Raw genomic sequence first — 17,097 nt, 5'->3', positions numbered from 1 at the left:
TTTGGAAAAAATTTTCTATAGAAATAAAATTTTGCAACAAATTTCTATAGAAAAAAAATTGCAAAAAATTATATAGAAAAAGGAATATATTTATCTATAGAAATAAAATTTTGACAAAATTTTCAATAGAAATAAAATCTTGATATCATTTTTTGTAGAAAAAAAAAATTGACCAGATTTTCTTTAGAAATAAAATCTTGAAAAATTTTCTACAGAAATAAAATGTTAACAAAATTTTCTCTAGAAACAAAATTTTGACAAATTTCTTATATAAATAAAATTTTGAAAAAAAAAATTCTATAGAAATAAAATTTTGCAAACTATTTCTATAACAAAAAATTTCCTATACAAAAAAAATTCAAAAAATTTCCATAGAAATAAAATTTTGCAAAAATTTTAAATAGAAATAAAATTTTACATAGAAATACAATTTTCTATAGAAAAAATATTCCATTAAAATAAAATCTAGACAACATTGTTTGTAGAAATAAAATTTTTGAAAAATTTTTCTACAGAAATAAAATTTTGCAAAAATTTTCTATAGAAATAAAATTTTGACAAATTTCTTATATAAATAAAACTTTGACAAAATTTTCTATAAAAATAAAATTTAGACAAAATATTCCATAGAAATAAAATCTCGACAATATTGTTTGTAGAAATATAATTTGAAAAAATTTTCCATAGAAATAAAATCTCGACAATATTGTTAGTAGAAATAAAATTTTGAAAAAAATTTTCTATAGAAATAAAATTTTGCAACAAATTTCTATAGAAAAAAATTTGCAAAAATTTATATAGAAAAAAAAAATGCAAAAATTTTCCATAGAAATAAAATTTTGCACAAATTTTATATAGAAATAAAATTTTCTATAGAAATAAAATTTTGACAAAATTTTCTATAGAAATAAAATCTTGACAACATTTTTGTATAAAAAAAATTTGACCAGATTTTCTTTAGAAATAAATTCTTGAAAAAAATTTCTACAGAAATAAAATTTTGACAAAATTTTCTATAGAAATTTGAAAAAAATTGACCTGATTTTCTTTAGAAATAAAATCTTGACAAAATTTTCTCTAGAAATAAAATTTTGCAAAAATTTTCTATAGAAATAAAATTTTGACAAATTTCTTATATAAATAAATTTTTGACAAAATTTTCTATAGAAATAAAATTTTGACAAAATATTCCATAGAAATAAAATCTCGACAACATTGTTTGTAGAAATAAAATTTTTAAAAAATTTTCGATAGAAATAAAATTTTGAAAAAAATTTCTATAGAACAAAAAATTTTCAAAAATTTCCTATAGAAAAAAAATTGGAAAAATTTTCCATAGAAATAAAATTTTGCAAAAATTTTCCATAGAAATAAAATTTTGCACAAATTTTATATAGAAACAAAACTTTGACATAATTTACTATTTAAATAAACTTTTCTATAGGAATAAAATTTTGACAACAATTTCTATAGAAATAAAAGTTTGACAAATTTCTTAGAAAAATTTTGTCAAAATGTTATTTAATTTTGACAAAATTTTTCTATATAAATAAAATATTTAAAAAATTTGTGTAGAAATAAAATTTTCGATAGTAATAAAATGTTAACAAAACTCTGCCAAAATTTCCTATAGAAAAAAATTTTGACAACATTTTGTAAAGAAATAAAATTTTGACAAAATTTTCTATAGAAATAAAATTTCTACAAAATTGTCTATAGAAACAAAATTTTGAAAAAAATCTGTAGCAAAAAATTTAGAAAATAATTTTCTTAAAAATAAAATGATGACAAACTTTTCTTTAGAACTACAATTTTGCAAAAATTTTCTTTAGAAATAAAATTTTGTCAAAATTTTTCTATAGCAATAAAATCTTTCAAAAATTGTCTACATAAATAAAATGTATCAAAAATTTTTTGTTGATTAAAATATTGACAAATAAAATTTTCTTTGCAAATCAAAAATAAATAAAAAATCCCAGCAAAAAAAATTTGGAAGTTCTTCTTAAAGCACAACTGCTTCGACAGAACACCAAAAAGTTTTTCAGCGGTTGATTATCCCACCTCAGTAATGCTGGTGACATTTCTGAGGGTTTCAAAGCTTCTCTAATTGGTTTCACTGCAATGTGGAACGCCGTTCGGACTCGGCTATAAAAAGGAGGTCCCTTGTCATTGAGCTTAACATTGAATCAGGCAGCACTCAGTGATAAGAGAGAAGTTCACCAATGTGGTATCACAATGGACTGAATAATCTAAGTGAGCCTGATACATCGGGCTGCCACCTAACCTAACCTAACCTAAGCACAACTTTAAAAGCACTTCAAAAAATGTCCTCCCACAGATGTTCTTTATTTTAACTGCACAGGAAGTTCATTTAAGTCAATTTTTTATAACTCGCTTTTTTCATATTTTTAATGGAAAATTTTAAATTTTATTGTTTCAAATGGATTAAAAACAGATTAAAAATTAATAAAATAGTACAAATTATTTAAATTTTGCCGAAAAAAATGCTAAATCCTTTCTAGAAAAATTGTGAATTTTTAAAAATATTTAATGCCAAACGTTCCAAACAAGCGTTATAATGCATTAAAAATCATAAAAAATTTTAAACATTATTTATTCGTCAAAAAATCACAAAATTTCTTTATTCACATCCAAATCACTGAATTGGCATCACACCTTAAGAAGTGATGCAAATTCAGTGCAACGTCTGTTGAAATGGTGGACATCCATCCTATGACAAGACCATGTTAAAATCATCGCTTCTGCGCCAATTTGGCACCACTTCCGGATCCAAAAAGAACATTTTCACTACTTTTTTGGTGACGCTTTTTTTGCTGGGATTTCTTATAAAAATATAATTTTGGAAAAACTTCCTGTAAAATTAAAACTTTGACAAAATTTGATATAAAAGTACAAGTTTGACAAAGTTTCCGATAGAAATAAAATTTTGTAAAAATTTTCTATTGAAATAAAATTTTGACAAAATGTTTTATAGAAATAAAATTTTGACAAAATTTTCTATAGGAATAAAATTTTGACAAAATTTTGTAAAGAAATAAGATATTGGCAAAATTTTCCATAGAAATAAAATTTTCAATTGTAATACAATGTTAACAAAATTCTGACAAAATTTCCATAGAAAAAAAATTGACAAAATTTTGTAAAGAAACAAAATATAGACAAAATTTTTCATGGAAATAAAATTCTGACAAAATGTCCTATAGAAAAAAAAAATCTGTAGAAAATAATTTTCTTAGAAATAAAGGTTGGCAAACTTTCCTTTAGAAATAAAATTTTGAAAAATTTTTTTTTAGAAATACAGTTTTGCAAAAATTTTCGTTAGAAATAAAATTTTGTCAAAATTTTTCTATAGCAATAAAATTGTCTATATAAATAAAATTTAACAAACCATATAGAAATAAAATTTTGACAAAATATTCCATAGAAATAAAATCTCGACAACATTGTTTTTAGAAATAAAATTTTGAAAATATTTTCTATAGAAATAAAATTTTGCAAAAAATTTCTATAGAACAAAAAATTTGCAAAAATTTCCTATAGAAAAAAAATTTGCAAAAATTTTCCACAGAAATAAAATTTTGCAAAAAATTTGCAAAAATTATCAAAACATTTTTATTGTAGATCTACTCCTGATGAAGCAATTCAATGTAATTGCGAAATATTGAAGAAAGAACCAATGCATAAAAAAACGATCTCAAGCTTGAATAATTATTTTCTATTGAATAAAAGAAAGATCGAATAAAATCATAATTTCTAATTTTGCAAAAATGTTATATAGAAATAAAATTTTCTATAGAAATAACATTTTGACAAAATTTTCTATTGAAATAAAATTTTCTATAGGAATAAAATTTTTACCAAATTTTCTATAGAAATAAAAGTTTGACAAATTTCTTATATTAATAAAATTTTGACAAAATTTTCTATATAAATAAAATATTTCAAAAATTTCTGTAGAAATAAAATGTTCAATAGTAATAAAATGTTATCAAAATTCTGCCAAAATTTCCTATAGAAAAAAAATTTTGTAAAGAAATAAAATTTTGCAAAAATATTCTTTAGAATACAATTTTGTCAAAATTTTTCTATAGAAATAAATTTTTGTCAAAATTTAAATAGAAATAAATTTTTGTCAAAATTTTTCTATAGAAATAAAATTGTGACCAAATTATCTAAAATAAAATAAAATCTTTTCAAAATTTTCTATAGCAATAAAATCTTTCAAAAATTGTCTACATAAATAAAATTTATCAATTTTTTTTTTTTTGTTGATATAAAATTTTGACAAAATTTTCTATTGAAATGAAAATTCCACAAATTTTCTTTGAAAATAAATTTTGACAAAATTTCCTATAAAAATAAAATTTTGGAAAAACTTCCTTAAAATTAAAACTTTGACAAAATTTCATATAAAAGTAAAAGTTTGACAAAATTTTCTATAGAAATAAAATTTTGTCAAAATTTTCTATAGAAATAAAATTTTGTCAAAATTTTCTATAGAAATAAAACTTTGTCAAAATTTTCAATAGAAATAAAATTTTGAGAAAATTTCTATAAAACTAAAATGTCAATATTTTCTATAGAAATAAAATTTTGTCAACATTTTCCATAGAAATGACACTATTCTGTCTGCTCTAAAGCGGACTTTCAAGGTCTCAATAAAGATTTTATTTCACATTTTCATCCGCCGTGTCATTATGATTTCCAACCCCTTCTGGAATGAATTTTTATTGAAATGTTTAATCTATTGTCATATTTTTGATTATTTGTAAATTGTAAAAAGCGACAAAATTAAATAAAAATATCACAGACATTTTCCCTTATGGCTACAATCACAAAAAATTGAAAAAACTTTCAACAATTTTCTATGGAAATATTTTTTTTCAGAAATTCTATAGAAAAAAAAACTATAGAAAAAATATTTTGTTAAAATTTATTTTTTAGAAAATAATGTTATTTTTTGTTGTAGAATATTCTAGAAAATAAAATAAAAAATTTTCTATAGGACCAAATAAATCTAAGAAAGTTAAATATTATAAAACAAATAAATAATCTAGTATTCCAGACTCGTCTATTTTATAAACAAATTCAAATCAATCAGAGTATATTGTTATAAGAACTTGTGTTTTTCTATGGCATATATTTATATAAATTTTAGTTAGAAAAAAAGGCATTAGATTTCTGTTTAATATGAATAAATCAAAAGGAATTACATATTCTATTATACCGCAAGCCTTTTGTTCAGATATTGATTGCATTATTTATTCTACTTGAATGAAGGCAATCACATTAAATTTATTATTGTATTTTTTTCTCCAGATTTTATTGAGATCGGATTGCTTTGAGCATTTCTCTTAATTACTGTAGGCTTAGCCATAAGAAAAACGCTTATCCGACTTGAAGTTCAAAACAAATCTCTCACTCTCTCTCCCTCGTTTAGTGCTCGAGACATTGTCAATGCAAACGAGTATATCTAAGTTTGCATAAATTACTTTGGCGACGAGCTTTTGGCGTCAATACAAAGGCAAGGAAAGTAACACAAAAAAAGTTTACTTGCAATTAATATGCTTTGTATTGGAACAATTTGTAATCGTAACAAATTATAAACAAATCGCGTGTTCGTTTTTCCTTCATTTACTAAGAATTCAGGGTGTGCTAGTTATGAAGTGATGCTTGTTGCTGTGCCGCCAATATAAGGCCATATTTTATATGGGGTTTTGTGGGGCGAATTTAAATCTTATGTTGTGATAAGAGTGTAAGAATATAAAGAGATTACATTTAAGAATCTTAATAAATTTGTTTAAAGGAATGTAGATCGTTCATTTGAATCGAATGAAATTGTAAAAATGTATACCAAAAACCCTCTTTTTATTCCTTAATATTCTAGTTCGTTCACTGGAACGTATAAGTAATATTAATAGAATATATAAAGCACATAAAATATAATTTTTTCTCACTAAAAGAATTGATATGAAACTAGCGTTTAAAGAAATATATTAACCAAAGATCTAGGTAATAAATTTTAGTAGAAATCATGATGTGTGCATTATACCCATCCTGTAGCTTGTCTCTAAATATTAATGAATAAAACCAAATCACAATCGACATCTTCAATTTTAATCACTGAAAACACTATTAAATTAAATTATTTGGTTGATCACTTTTTCACAAAATAATTTATAACTTATATTTTTTTTTCCGAAAGCTTTTTTGTGAGAAACTTCGATTTACCATGTTTCTCCAGTTCTGATTTACCATAGCTCATGTGTTTGTCACAAGCAATTCATTCGCACTTCTATTTTTCGTATTTCATTATAGCGAGCGATTCTATACAGATTTCCTTTGCAAGCTATTCCTGTCTAATTTTTTATTCTTTCTGATTGTTTTCGAAGAAATTTTCCAATAAAATAATTTCATTAATAACAAATGTATAGCTCCAAAAAATTACCAAGATTTTCGCTGGAGTATTCTTAATTGTTCTTTTTGGTGAAGATAAAATATAAGTCTTACCACCACAGTTGGTAGAATTCTACCAAAATGGTAGATTTTTTCTGTTTGGTAGATTCGCAGAATTCTTGATGTTTTCACACAAAAAAATTTCACGAACAATTTTCCAATTAAAATTTTAATTGAGTTTTAAAAAATATTCAATTAAAAAATATTCAATTAAAAATTGAAACAAAAATCAATCACAAAAATAATAGTATCAATTAATTTTTTAATTGAATCAATTAACTTTTTAATTGACCTTCAATTAATTTTTTTAATTGATACTATCATTTCTATGATTGAAGACATTTCAATTAAAAATTAATTGGATCAATTAATTTCGTGATTGAATCAGAAAAAAATTTTTTGTGTGTTGGTAGACTTTGCAACACATTCCTTTATAAAAATAATATGTTGACAGAATTTTCTATATAAATAAAGTTTTGAAAAAATGTTCTATAGAAATATAATTTTGACAAAATTTTCTATAGAAATATAATTTTGACAAAATTTTCTTTAGCAATAAAATTTTGACAAAATTTTCTATAGAAATATAATTTTGACAAAATTATTGATAGAAATAAAATTTTACGAATATTTTTTATAGGAACAAAGCTTTGACAAAATTTTCTATAGAAATAAAATGTTGACCAAATATTCTATAGAAATAAAATTTTGACAAACTTTTCTATAGAAATAAAATTTTGACAAAATTTTCTATAGAAATAAAATTTTATTATATTTCATGTTAGCCTGATACCGAAACAGGCAATTACCGTTCAAATGCATTATATCTAATTTTACAATTATTAATCGAGCTTTATGGAGACATTTAGATTAAATAACATGATTAATTTTCAATGACTCTATTAATCTGTCCATAAAGCTCGATTAATAATTGAAAAATTAAATGAAATAAAATTTTGACAAAATTTTCTATAGAAATACAATTTTTATAAAATTTTCTATAGAAATATAATTTTGACAAAATTATCTATAGAAATAAAAAGTTGACAAATTAATGATAGAAATAAAATTTTAAGAACATTTTTTATACACTGAAAACAAATTTAAAGACAATTTCATTAATTTTAAAGAATTTTTCTGAATTATTAAAGTCAAGTTTACTTTAGCTTAAAAAATTTTTCTTTCATGTTATGATACCCATTTTTAAATCCAATCACTTAATTATAAGGACAACACGACTTCATTGAAAAGTTTATCGACTTTTGGACAAGGAAAAAAACTTTATATTGGAGAAATGCGTCTTCTACGCTAAGCACAATTTGCATTCGTATTTTAAGGACACGAAATCTTTGGCCTCACGACAATATTTTTTTCAGTATAGGAACAAAGTGTTGACAAAATTCTCTATAAAAATAAAATTTAGACAAAATTTTCTATAGAAATAAAGTTTTGACAAAATGTTCTATAGAAATAAAATTTTGACAAAATATTCTATAGAAATAAAATTTTGACAAAATATTCTATAAAAATAAAATTTTGACAAAATTTTCTATAGCAATAAAATTGTGATAAAATTTTCTATAGAAATAAAATTTTGAGAAGATTTTCCATAGAAATAAAATTTTGAGAAAATTTTCTTAGAAATAAACTTTTGAGAAAATTTTTTATATGTATTAAGATTTGACAAAATGTTCTACTAGAATAAAAACTTGACAAAATTTTCTACAGAAATAAAATTTTGACAAAATGTTCTATAGAAATAAAATTTTGAGAAAAATTTCTTAGAAATAAAATTTTGAGAAAAATTTCTTAGAAATAAAATTTTGATAAATAAAATTTTGATAAAAAAATTTTTATAGGTATAACATTTTGACAAAATTTTCCATAGAAATAAAATTTTGAGAAAAAGTTTCTATTGCAAAATTTTGACAAAATCTTCGATAGGAATAAAATTTTGACGAAATGTTCTACAGGAATAAAAATTTGACAAAAGTTTCTATTGCAATAAAATTTATACAAAATATCCTATAGAAATAATATTTTGACAAAATGTTCTATAGAAATAATATTTTGACAAAATAAAATAAAATTTTAACTAAACTCTCTATGGAAATAAAATTTTGAGAACATTAGTTTTGAAAAAAATTCTATAAAAATAACATTTTGAGAAAACAGTTTGAATTTGAAATTTAAATTATTTATAGGAATAATGTTCAACAGGAATAAAACGTTGACAAAAGTTTCTATAGGAATAAAATTTTCAATTGAAATAAAATTTTAAGAAAATTATCTATAGAAATAAAATTTAGACAAAATTCTTTATAGAAAAAAATTTTTGAGAACATTTTTTATAGAAATAACATTTTGAGAAAATTTTTTATAGAAATAAAATTTTGAGAAAATTTTCTATAGAAATAAAATTTTGACAAAATTTCATATGGAAATAAAATTTTGAGAAAATTTTCTATAGGAATAAAAGTTTGATAAAATTTTCTATGGAAATATAATTTTGACAAAATTTTCTATAGTTATAAAATTTTGAGAAAATTTTCTATGGAAATAAAATTTTGACAATATTTTACATAGAAATAATATTTTGAGAAAATTTTCTATAAGAAATAAAACTTTGACTAAATTTTCTATAAAAATACAATTTTGAAAAAATTTTCCATGGAAATAAAATTTGGAAAAATTTTCTATAGAAATAAAATTTTGAGAAAAAGTTTCTATTGCAATAAAATTTTGACAAAATGTTCGTTAGGAATAAAATTTTGGTGAAATGTTCTACAGGAATAAAAATTTGGCAAAAGTTTCTATAGCAATAAAATATAGAAAATATTCTATAGAAATAAAATTTTGACAAAATTTTCTATAGCAATAGAATTTTGACAAATGTTCTATAGAAATAAAATTTTGACAAAACTCTCTATAGAAATAAAATTTTGAGAAAATTTCTACAGAACTATAGTTTTCACAAATTTTCTATAGAAATAAAATTTTGACAAATTGTTCTATAGAAATAAAATTTTGACAAAACGTTTACAGAAAATAAATTTTAACAAAACTTCTATAGGAAATAAAATTTTGAAGAAATTTTCTATAGAACTATAGTTTTGAAAAAAAAATTTATAAAAATAACATTTTGAGAAAACTTTACATAGAAATAACATTTTGAATTTGAAACTTAAATTATCTATAGGAATAATGTTCAACAGGAATAAAATGTTTGACAAAAGTTTCTATAGGAATAAAATTTTCTATAGAAATAAAATTAAAAAAAATTATCTATAGAAATAAAATATTGACAAAATTCTTTATACAAAAAATTGAGAAATTTTTTATAGAAAAAAATGTTGACAAAATTTTTTATAGAAATAACATTATGACAAAATTTTTTATAGAATAAAATTTTGACAAAATTTTTATAGAAATAAAATGTTGACAAAATTTTCTATAGAAATAAAAGTTTGATAAAATTTTCTATGGAAATATAATTTTGACAAAATTTTCTATAGTAATAAAATTTTGAGAAAATTTTCTATGGAAATAAAATTTTGACTTGACAAAATTTGCTATAAAAATACAATTTTGACAAAATTTTTTATAAAAATAAAATTTTGGCAAAATTTTATATAGAAATAAAATTTTGAAAAAAATTTCTAGAGAAATAAAATTTTGAGAAAATTTTCTATGGAAATAAAATTTTGACAAAATTTTCTATCGAAATAAAATTTTGAGAACATTTTCTATATAAATAAAATCTTCTATAGAAATAAACTTTTGACAAAAGTTTCTATAGGAATAAAATTTATACAAAATTTTCTATAGACATTTTTGTTTGGTAGATGTGTAGTAAAAATTTTCTTATATTTTTTGGTAGATTATTTTTGGCAAGAGTGGTAACCGCGTTTACCACTTATTGTTAAAAAGAAGATCAAGCCTTGACGGCTTCTTATTTTGTTCTCTTGAGCCACCAAAATGTAAAAATTGTGTTGAGTGAAAAATTACCTACATTGTGCTCTTCTGGCATCACTGAGATCATGTCAATAAGTGCTATCGAACTTCCTGCATATCTTTTAATCAAATAAATGTATAGAAATAAAATTGTGACAAAATTTTCTGTAGGAATAAAGTTTTAACAAAATGTTCTAAGAATTAAAATTTCGACAATATTTTCTATAGAATTAAAATTTTGACAAAATATTCTATAAAATTGCAATTTTGAAAAAATTTTCTATTGAAATAAAATTTTGATAAAATTTTCTATTGAAATAAAATTTTGATAAAATTTTCTATTGAAATAAAATTTTGACAAAATTTTCTATAGAAATAAATTTTGACAAAATGTTTTATAGAAAAAAAAATTTTGTCAAATTTTTCTCTAGAAATAAAGTTTTGACAAAATTTTCTATGGAAATACAATTTTGACAAAATTTTCTATAAAATATAATTTTCTATAGAAATCAAATATGAGAAAATTTTCTATAAAAATAGAAATTTGAGAAAATTTTCTATAGCAATAAAATGTTGACAAAATATTCTATAGACATATAATTTTGACAAAATGTTCTATACAAAAACAATGTCACAAAATTTTTTAAAGAAATAAAATTGTTACAAAATTTTCTATAGCAATAAAGTTTTGACAAAATATTCTAAGAATTAAAATGTTGACAAAAATTTCTATAGAATTAAAATTTTGAAAAAATTTTCTATAGAATTAAAATTTTGAAAAAATTTTCTATAGAATTAAAATTTTGAAAAAATTTTCTATAGAAATAAAATTTTGAAAAAATTTTCCATGGAAATAAAATTTTGACAAAATTTCCGATAGAAATAATATTTTGACAAAATTTTCTATAGAAATAAAATTTTGGACAAAATTTTCTATAGAAATAAAATGTTGACAAATTTTTCTATAGAAATAAAATTTTGACAAAATTTTCTATAGAAATAAAATTTTGACAAAATTTCCGATAGAAATAATATTTTGACAAAAACAAATATTTTCTAGGGAAATAGGGAAATTTCCCTACTTTTGGCAACACTGAGATCATGTCATTAACAGCTATCGAAGTGCTATCAAATAAATAGAATTATTTTAATTTATTGCAGTGAAGCATATAATTAATCGAGCCATAGGTGTTCTGCATTTCTTTTAAGAAACATATCTTGTGTGCACCAGGAATGACTAAAATTCTTTACATTTATAGAAATATATAAAAAATATATTTTTGAAGCTTCCAGTTAATTGAAATTAAAAAAAAATACATCAAAATAATCCCAAAATTTGGAAAATTAAAACTCGTTCTATGGAACGTATTAGTAATATGAATATAATTTATGAAGAAGATAAAATAAATATATAGCCTCTAAATGAATTGATATGAACAGACGTTAAAAGTTAACTATTTACCCTAATACTGCAATAAAAATATTTCAATAATTCATAATGTGTGCAGTGGTTTTTCTTTGAATATTAATGAATAGAGTCATAAATCTATAATCTATAGCTCCTTAAAAATAAAAAATTAACTTTGACTTTAAAATGGTCGCAAAAATTAGTAAGTAATTAATTTCCTGAAATATTATTCATAAATCAAAGTAGGTATGGCGTAAAAACTATGCCATATTACAATAATCTTAAAGCCATGACTACTAAAAAACTTTGTTAAGGGTTTCATATTTTTCTTTAAAAAGAAATTTTTGAACCGTTTAAGATAATTCCAATAATTTATTTTCTTAACATTTTCCCCATTTTTTTAATATTTATTTAAAATTGTAATATTTCTTACCTTAAATTTGGAACAGCTGCTGCAGCAGCGGCTGCCTGTAATGGCGGTGGCACATTATAGGGGAACGGTAGCTTGGCAGCTACAGCGGGATTTTCGAATAGCATATTCGTGAAAATTGTGGAGCGATAATCTGGATACTGGGTCAGCGGCAAAAAAATTCGATTGAACGAATATTACGTAGCACACTTTTATTTATATTTATTTTTTTCTGAGAAATGGCACTTTGTAAAAGAAATAATTTCTTTTTCTATATTTTTTTTTTTTTAGACACTTGGATATTTTCAAAAACTTGGCTTCATTGATATCGGATTTTTTTTGGTATGGAATTTTTTAATGCAACTTTTTTCTCAAAATATTTTCTATAAATTTTTGTAAACTTTTACACTCTTTTTTATTTCTTCAATCATTTGCAAACACTACCAAAACGGAGCACACAATTAGAGGATGATGTAGATGATGATAAATGTTGTACTACGTTGTAGTGAGAAGCAAGAAATGCGACGCAAAAAAGACAAATCTTAAGGGATTTTTTTTTGTGGTTGATGTTTTTGTAGATAATAATTGTTGTTGTCTTCGCAGTTGTTTGAGTTGATGTCGATGTTTCCTTTGAACTTTTTTTATCTGCGTTGTTGTTGCTTTTTTGTTGTCTTCTTAAAGTTGAGCAGCACTTACAATTATGTTCCTATGATGTTGTTGTTGTTTTTTTAAGTTGATTTAGGGCCACCTTTGTTGTAGAACCTCTTTTCTATGGAATCACGGGCAGTGGGTTTTGTTTTCAGTTGACTATGATGTTGTTCATTTGTTGTTTGTTTAGTTTGGTCTATATAACACCATGTGATGATGATGGATAGCCAGCATAAGAGATAACTTTAGGGAGTAAATAGCCCTCTAAGCACATACAAATTTATTTGTGATGTTTTCGATTTTTTTTTATTTTGCTTTTCTGTTTACACACTATGGCGGGTCTTTTTTAATTTGATAAATAACCGATTTTAATTTTTGAAAAAAAATCTGTATGATTTTTTATTTCTTTTTCAAATTTTTTTATGGTATTCCTTTTATTTGATTTTTTTTCTCAGCAGAATTTTCACACCTGCAAATATATGAAAAAAAAATACAAATTTTATTATTCTCTCTCTCTCGTTTTGCTTATAAATTTTTAATTCCAACTAACTTTAGAAATTTTCCTTTATTTTTTTTTTCAAACAAATCTTTAAGGTTTTGCGAAAGTTGAAAGAAAAACTTTGTTTTGCCGCTTGCTTTTCAATTCTGTGTTAAATCGATGACTATTAATGTCAAACTGACACCGAAGTTCGTTGTTATGACCCGTTAGAGCGAAGCAGAAAATCAGTCACATTGTATGGCCCATAAAAAGCTGCTGCTACTCAAGACCTCTTCTGTCTAAAGTCATCCCCCGCAAAAGCAATGAATATTCGCAACGTGTTTGTAAATCCTGGCAACAACAAAAACAACAAGCAGGAGAGAGAAATAATAAAGCACATGTGATGTCCTGTGGTGAGTTTTTCCATTACATTCTCACTGTAAACGAATGACTGGCTCTCTCTCCCAAATAATTAAACCAACATACCAATATTTTTATTCGCCGTACCATCAATAAACAAATAAATACCACCCCACAATAACCCAGAACTCAACATTACAACTCTCCCTGACTCTCTCTCTCTCTCTCTTTCAACTGACTTAGTTTGTATGGTCAATCTTCCAATCTCTAAAGCGTACATTTATTTCATACTCTCTCTCTCTCTTCCTCTCTGCCTCTTATGGTAAAAATCCAATCAGAGTTTCTCTTGTGATGCCCACAGAGTCTTACCGGAAAACTGTGTTGTTTTTTTTTTTTTTTCTCCTATCATTCTAAAAATAGAGAAGATATATTGAGTCTATTTCCTATAAACCCTCTACTATAGAAGGTTAAAACCAAACTACCTTTGCCAAAATAGTTTTTTGAATAGGGGTGGGGTGAAGTGGTCTGATTTGTTCTCAATAACACAACACCCACCCGCGCACTACTTTGCCAAGTTTTGCGGCGAATTTCTTCTTTAACAATTTTCCACCTCATATTTTTAACAGAGATTGTGACATGTTTTGCATGTAATGTATGGGTGGGGAGGGGGAGGGTAAAGTGGAGTGATGAAACTTGATTCTTTTTGGGAATAAAAGCACTGTGGAATATTAGAACAAAATGGATGTAGTATTTTAACTCTTCAAAATAATCGATGAATTAGGAGAGGGGAGGGTCAAATAAAGAGTTCTGAGAAGTTGTTAATTATTCATTTATTCATAAATCATACAAATAAATTTCAATAAATTAATATAAATAACTTAATTTGCCAAAACACATTTTATTCTATTTAAAAATGCCATGATAAAAAATCTAAAATTAATTTAATAAAATAAAATTCTCCATTTGTTAATTAACTCAAAAATTTTTTTATTGTGAATATTATTATTTTCTTGGCAATTAATATAAAATTTTGCATACATTCTTTTATCTGTGATTAAAATTATTGAGTGATAAAAAAGTTAGTGGAAAACGTTTTCTCTTTAACCCTGGAAGTCATCCACATTTTTTGTCCACTAACGTCATCCCTCGTCATTTTGACTAGGTTTGGTTAGGTTAAAGTGGCAGCCCGATTAAATTTCAGGCTCACTTAGACTATTCAATCATTTTGACTAACGTGCTTTAAATTGCATCATGAGAAAAATTAAAACCAAAATTTAATTCAATTTTTTTATTCAGTTCATGTATGATTAATATTAAACAAAATTTCATAAAATCTTTGAATTAGAATAACTTAAATTTGTCATTTCCCAATGGAGCAAAATACAGTTTATATCGAAAATAAAATTAAACGTCATTTCGACGAAGGATGACTGTCTAGGGTTAATAAAGGATTATTTTCCTCTTATCGATTATATTTGCATCTTAAATTTAAATGACACTAGAATGGTAACCTTTAAATAAGATTAATAAAAATTTACAAAATCTAGACCCCATATATTCTCTTCCCAAAAATTCAACATTTACTTATGGGACGTTTGGACATAACCGCAAGATCAGTTTAAAACAATTAAATCCCTTCTCTTTCAAATTGATTTCAAACCAAAATTCAACATTAACATCACTGTACAGTGTAGACTAACTCAAATAGTAAGACATTCATGTAACCCGCATTTGAATACAGGTTGAAGTTCTCTTAGCTACTCGGTCAAGCAGCACACATTTCGCATAGTCACACACCACACTATCCACAGTCACACACACACACACAGCATTTTACGAATATTATCCCTACTACATAAAATCGCCAAAAAAAATCCTCTATGATACAATTGTCGTGAGTATAGACCGAAAACAAAACGAATAACCGAAAAAGGAGATGAGTTCGATGTTAAAGCCCAGTCTTTTGTGTTTAATTGAATTCGGAGAATTTTGCCAAAAAATCTCACTAAGAACACAGCAAAGCAACATACACACAAACCTATACCCAACCTCACCGAGAACACTCTCCAAAACACCAAGCGTGTAAAAACAACAAAAACCATACAATTCTGATTAGAACAAAAAAAGACAAAGACCTCCATGATCTAAACAAAAGCAACAAAAACTCCACAATGCTTGAGTAAAGCATACAAGAGTGCTGAAGTAAGAAAACGAGAAGGGGCGAGAGTTTTATGGGTAAAAGCCTACAAAGACTTTTTGAGAGTTTAAACGAAATTTGTTGTTCAATTTGAAAGGAAATCCAACAACATGCTGGTATTGAAACTCTCATAAAAACAGAAAAGAAAACCTTCAAACTTGGTGGTATAAGAAACATGCAAACTTCCATAATGTTCGTCTTAGGTTTATCGGTCGCTGCCTTCAGTCTCTAACATTGTTGTTATTGTTGTCTTCCACGTAATTCGTTTTTGTTCTACGAAATGTATCTTTCTGCCGGTATCTGTCCCCCCTTGCCATCGCCAATCACATGAACTTTACGTTAATATACAACAATCGCTTTAGTTTGCTCTCTGTTAACCTGGTTTAGGGTAAAATACAGTAAGAAATTATATTAGATTAAAACTAAATTATATAAAATAAAATTAAACTAGATTAAAATTAAATTATATAAAATTAAATTAAATTAAATTAAATTAAATTAAATTAATTAAATTAAATTAAATTAAATTAAATTAAATTAAATTAAATTAAATTAAATTAAATTAAATTAAATTAAATTAAATTAAATTAAATTAAATTAAATTAAATTAAATTAAATTAAATTAAATTAAATTAAATTAAATTAAATTAAATTAAATTAAATTAAATTAAATTAAATTAAATTAAATTAAATTAAATTAAATTAAATTAAATTAAATTAAATTAAATTAAATTAAATTAAATTAAATTAAATTAAATTAAATTAAATTAAATTAAATTAAATTAAAAATTAAAGTTAAATTAAATTAAATTAAATTAAATTAAATTAAATTAAATTAAATTAAATTAAATTAAATTAAATTAAACTAAATTAAATTTAAATTAAATTAAATTAAATTAAATTAAATTAAATTAAATTAAATTAAATTAAATTAAATTAAATTAAATTAAATTAAATTAAATTAAATTAAATTAAATTAAATTAAATTAAATTAAATTAAATTAAATTAAATTAAATTAAATTAAATTAAATTAAATTAAATTAAATTAAATTAAATTAAATTAAATTAAATTAAATTAAATTAAATTAAATTAAATTAAATTAAATTAAATTAAATTAAATTAAATAAATTAAATTAAATTAAATTAATTAAATTAAATTAAATT

The 17,097-nt window shown here is 22.8% G+C and overlaps 1 protein-coding gene across 1 annotated transcript in view; it reads right to left on the bottom strand.

Annotated features, from left to right (window-relative positions):
- The window catches only part of msi (RNA-binding protein musashi), a 612,288-nt gene that overhangs the window by 575,640 nt on the left and 19,551 nt on the right, over positions 1-17,097 (bottom strand). Inside the window, exon 2 of the mRNA XM_075290465.1 lies at positions 12,273-13,365. Within this exon, the coding sequence (XP_075146580.1) occupies positions 12,273-12,376 (104 nt within the window). The 5' untranslated portion in view covers positions 12,377-13,365. The remainder of the gene's footprint in view (positions 1-12,272; positions 13,366-17,097) is intronic.

The sequence above is a fragment of the Haematobia irritans genome, chromosome 1 (genome assembly GCF_050003625.1).
Source record: "Haematobia irritans isolate KBUSLIRL chromosome 1, ASM5000362v1, whole genome shotgun sequence".
NCBI classification, from domain to species: domain Eukaryota; kingdom Metazoa; phylum Arthropoda; class Insecta; order Diptera; family Muscidae; genus Haematobia; species Haematobia irritans.
The sequence above is the reverse complement of the archived record's forward strand: the minus strand, read 5'-3'. Positions and strand labels throughout refer to the sequence as shown.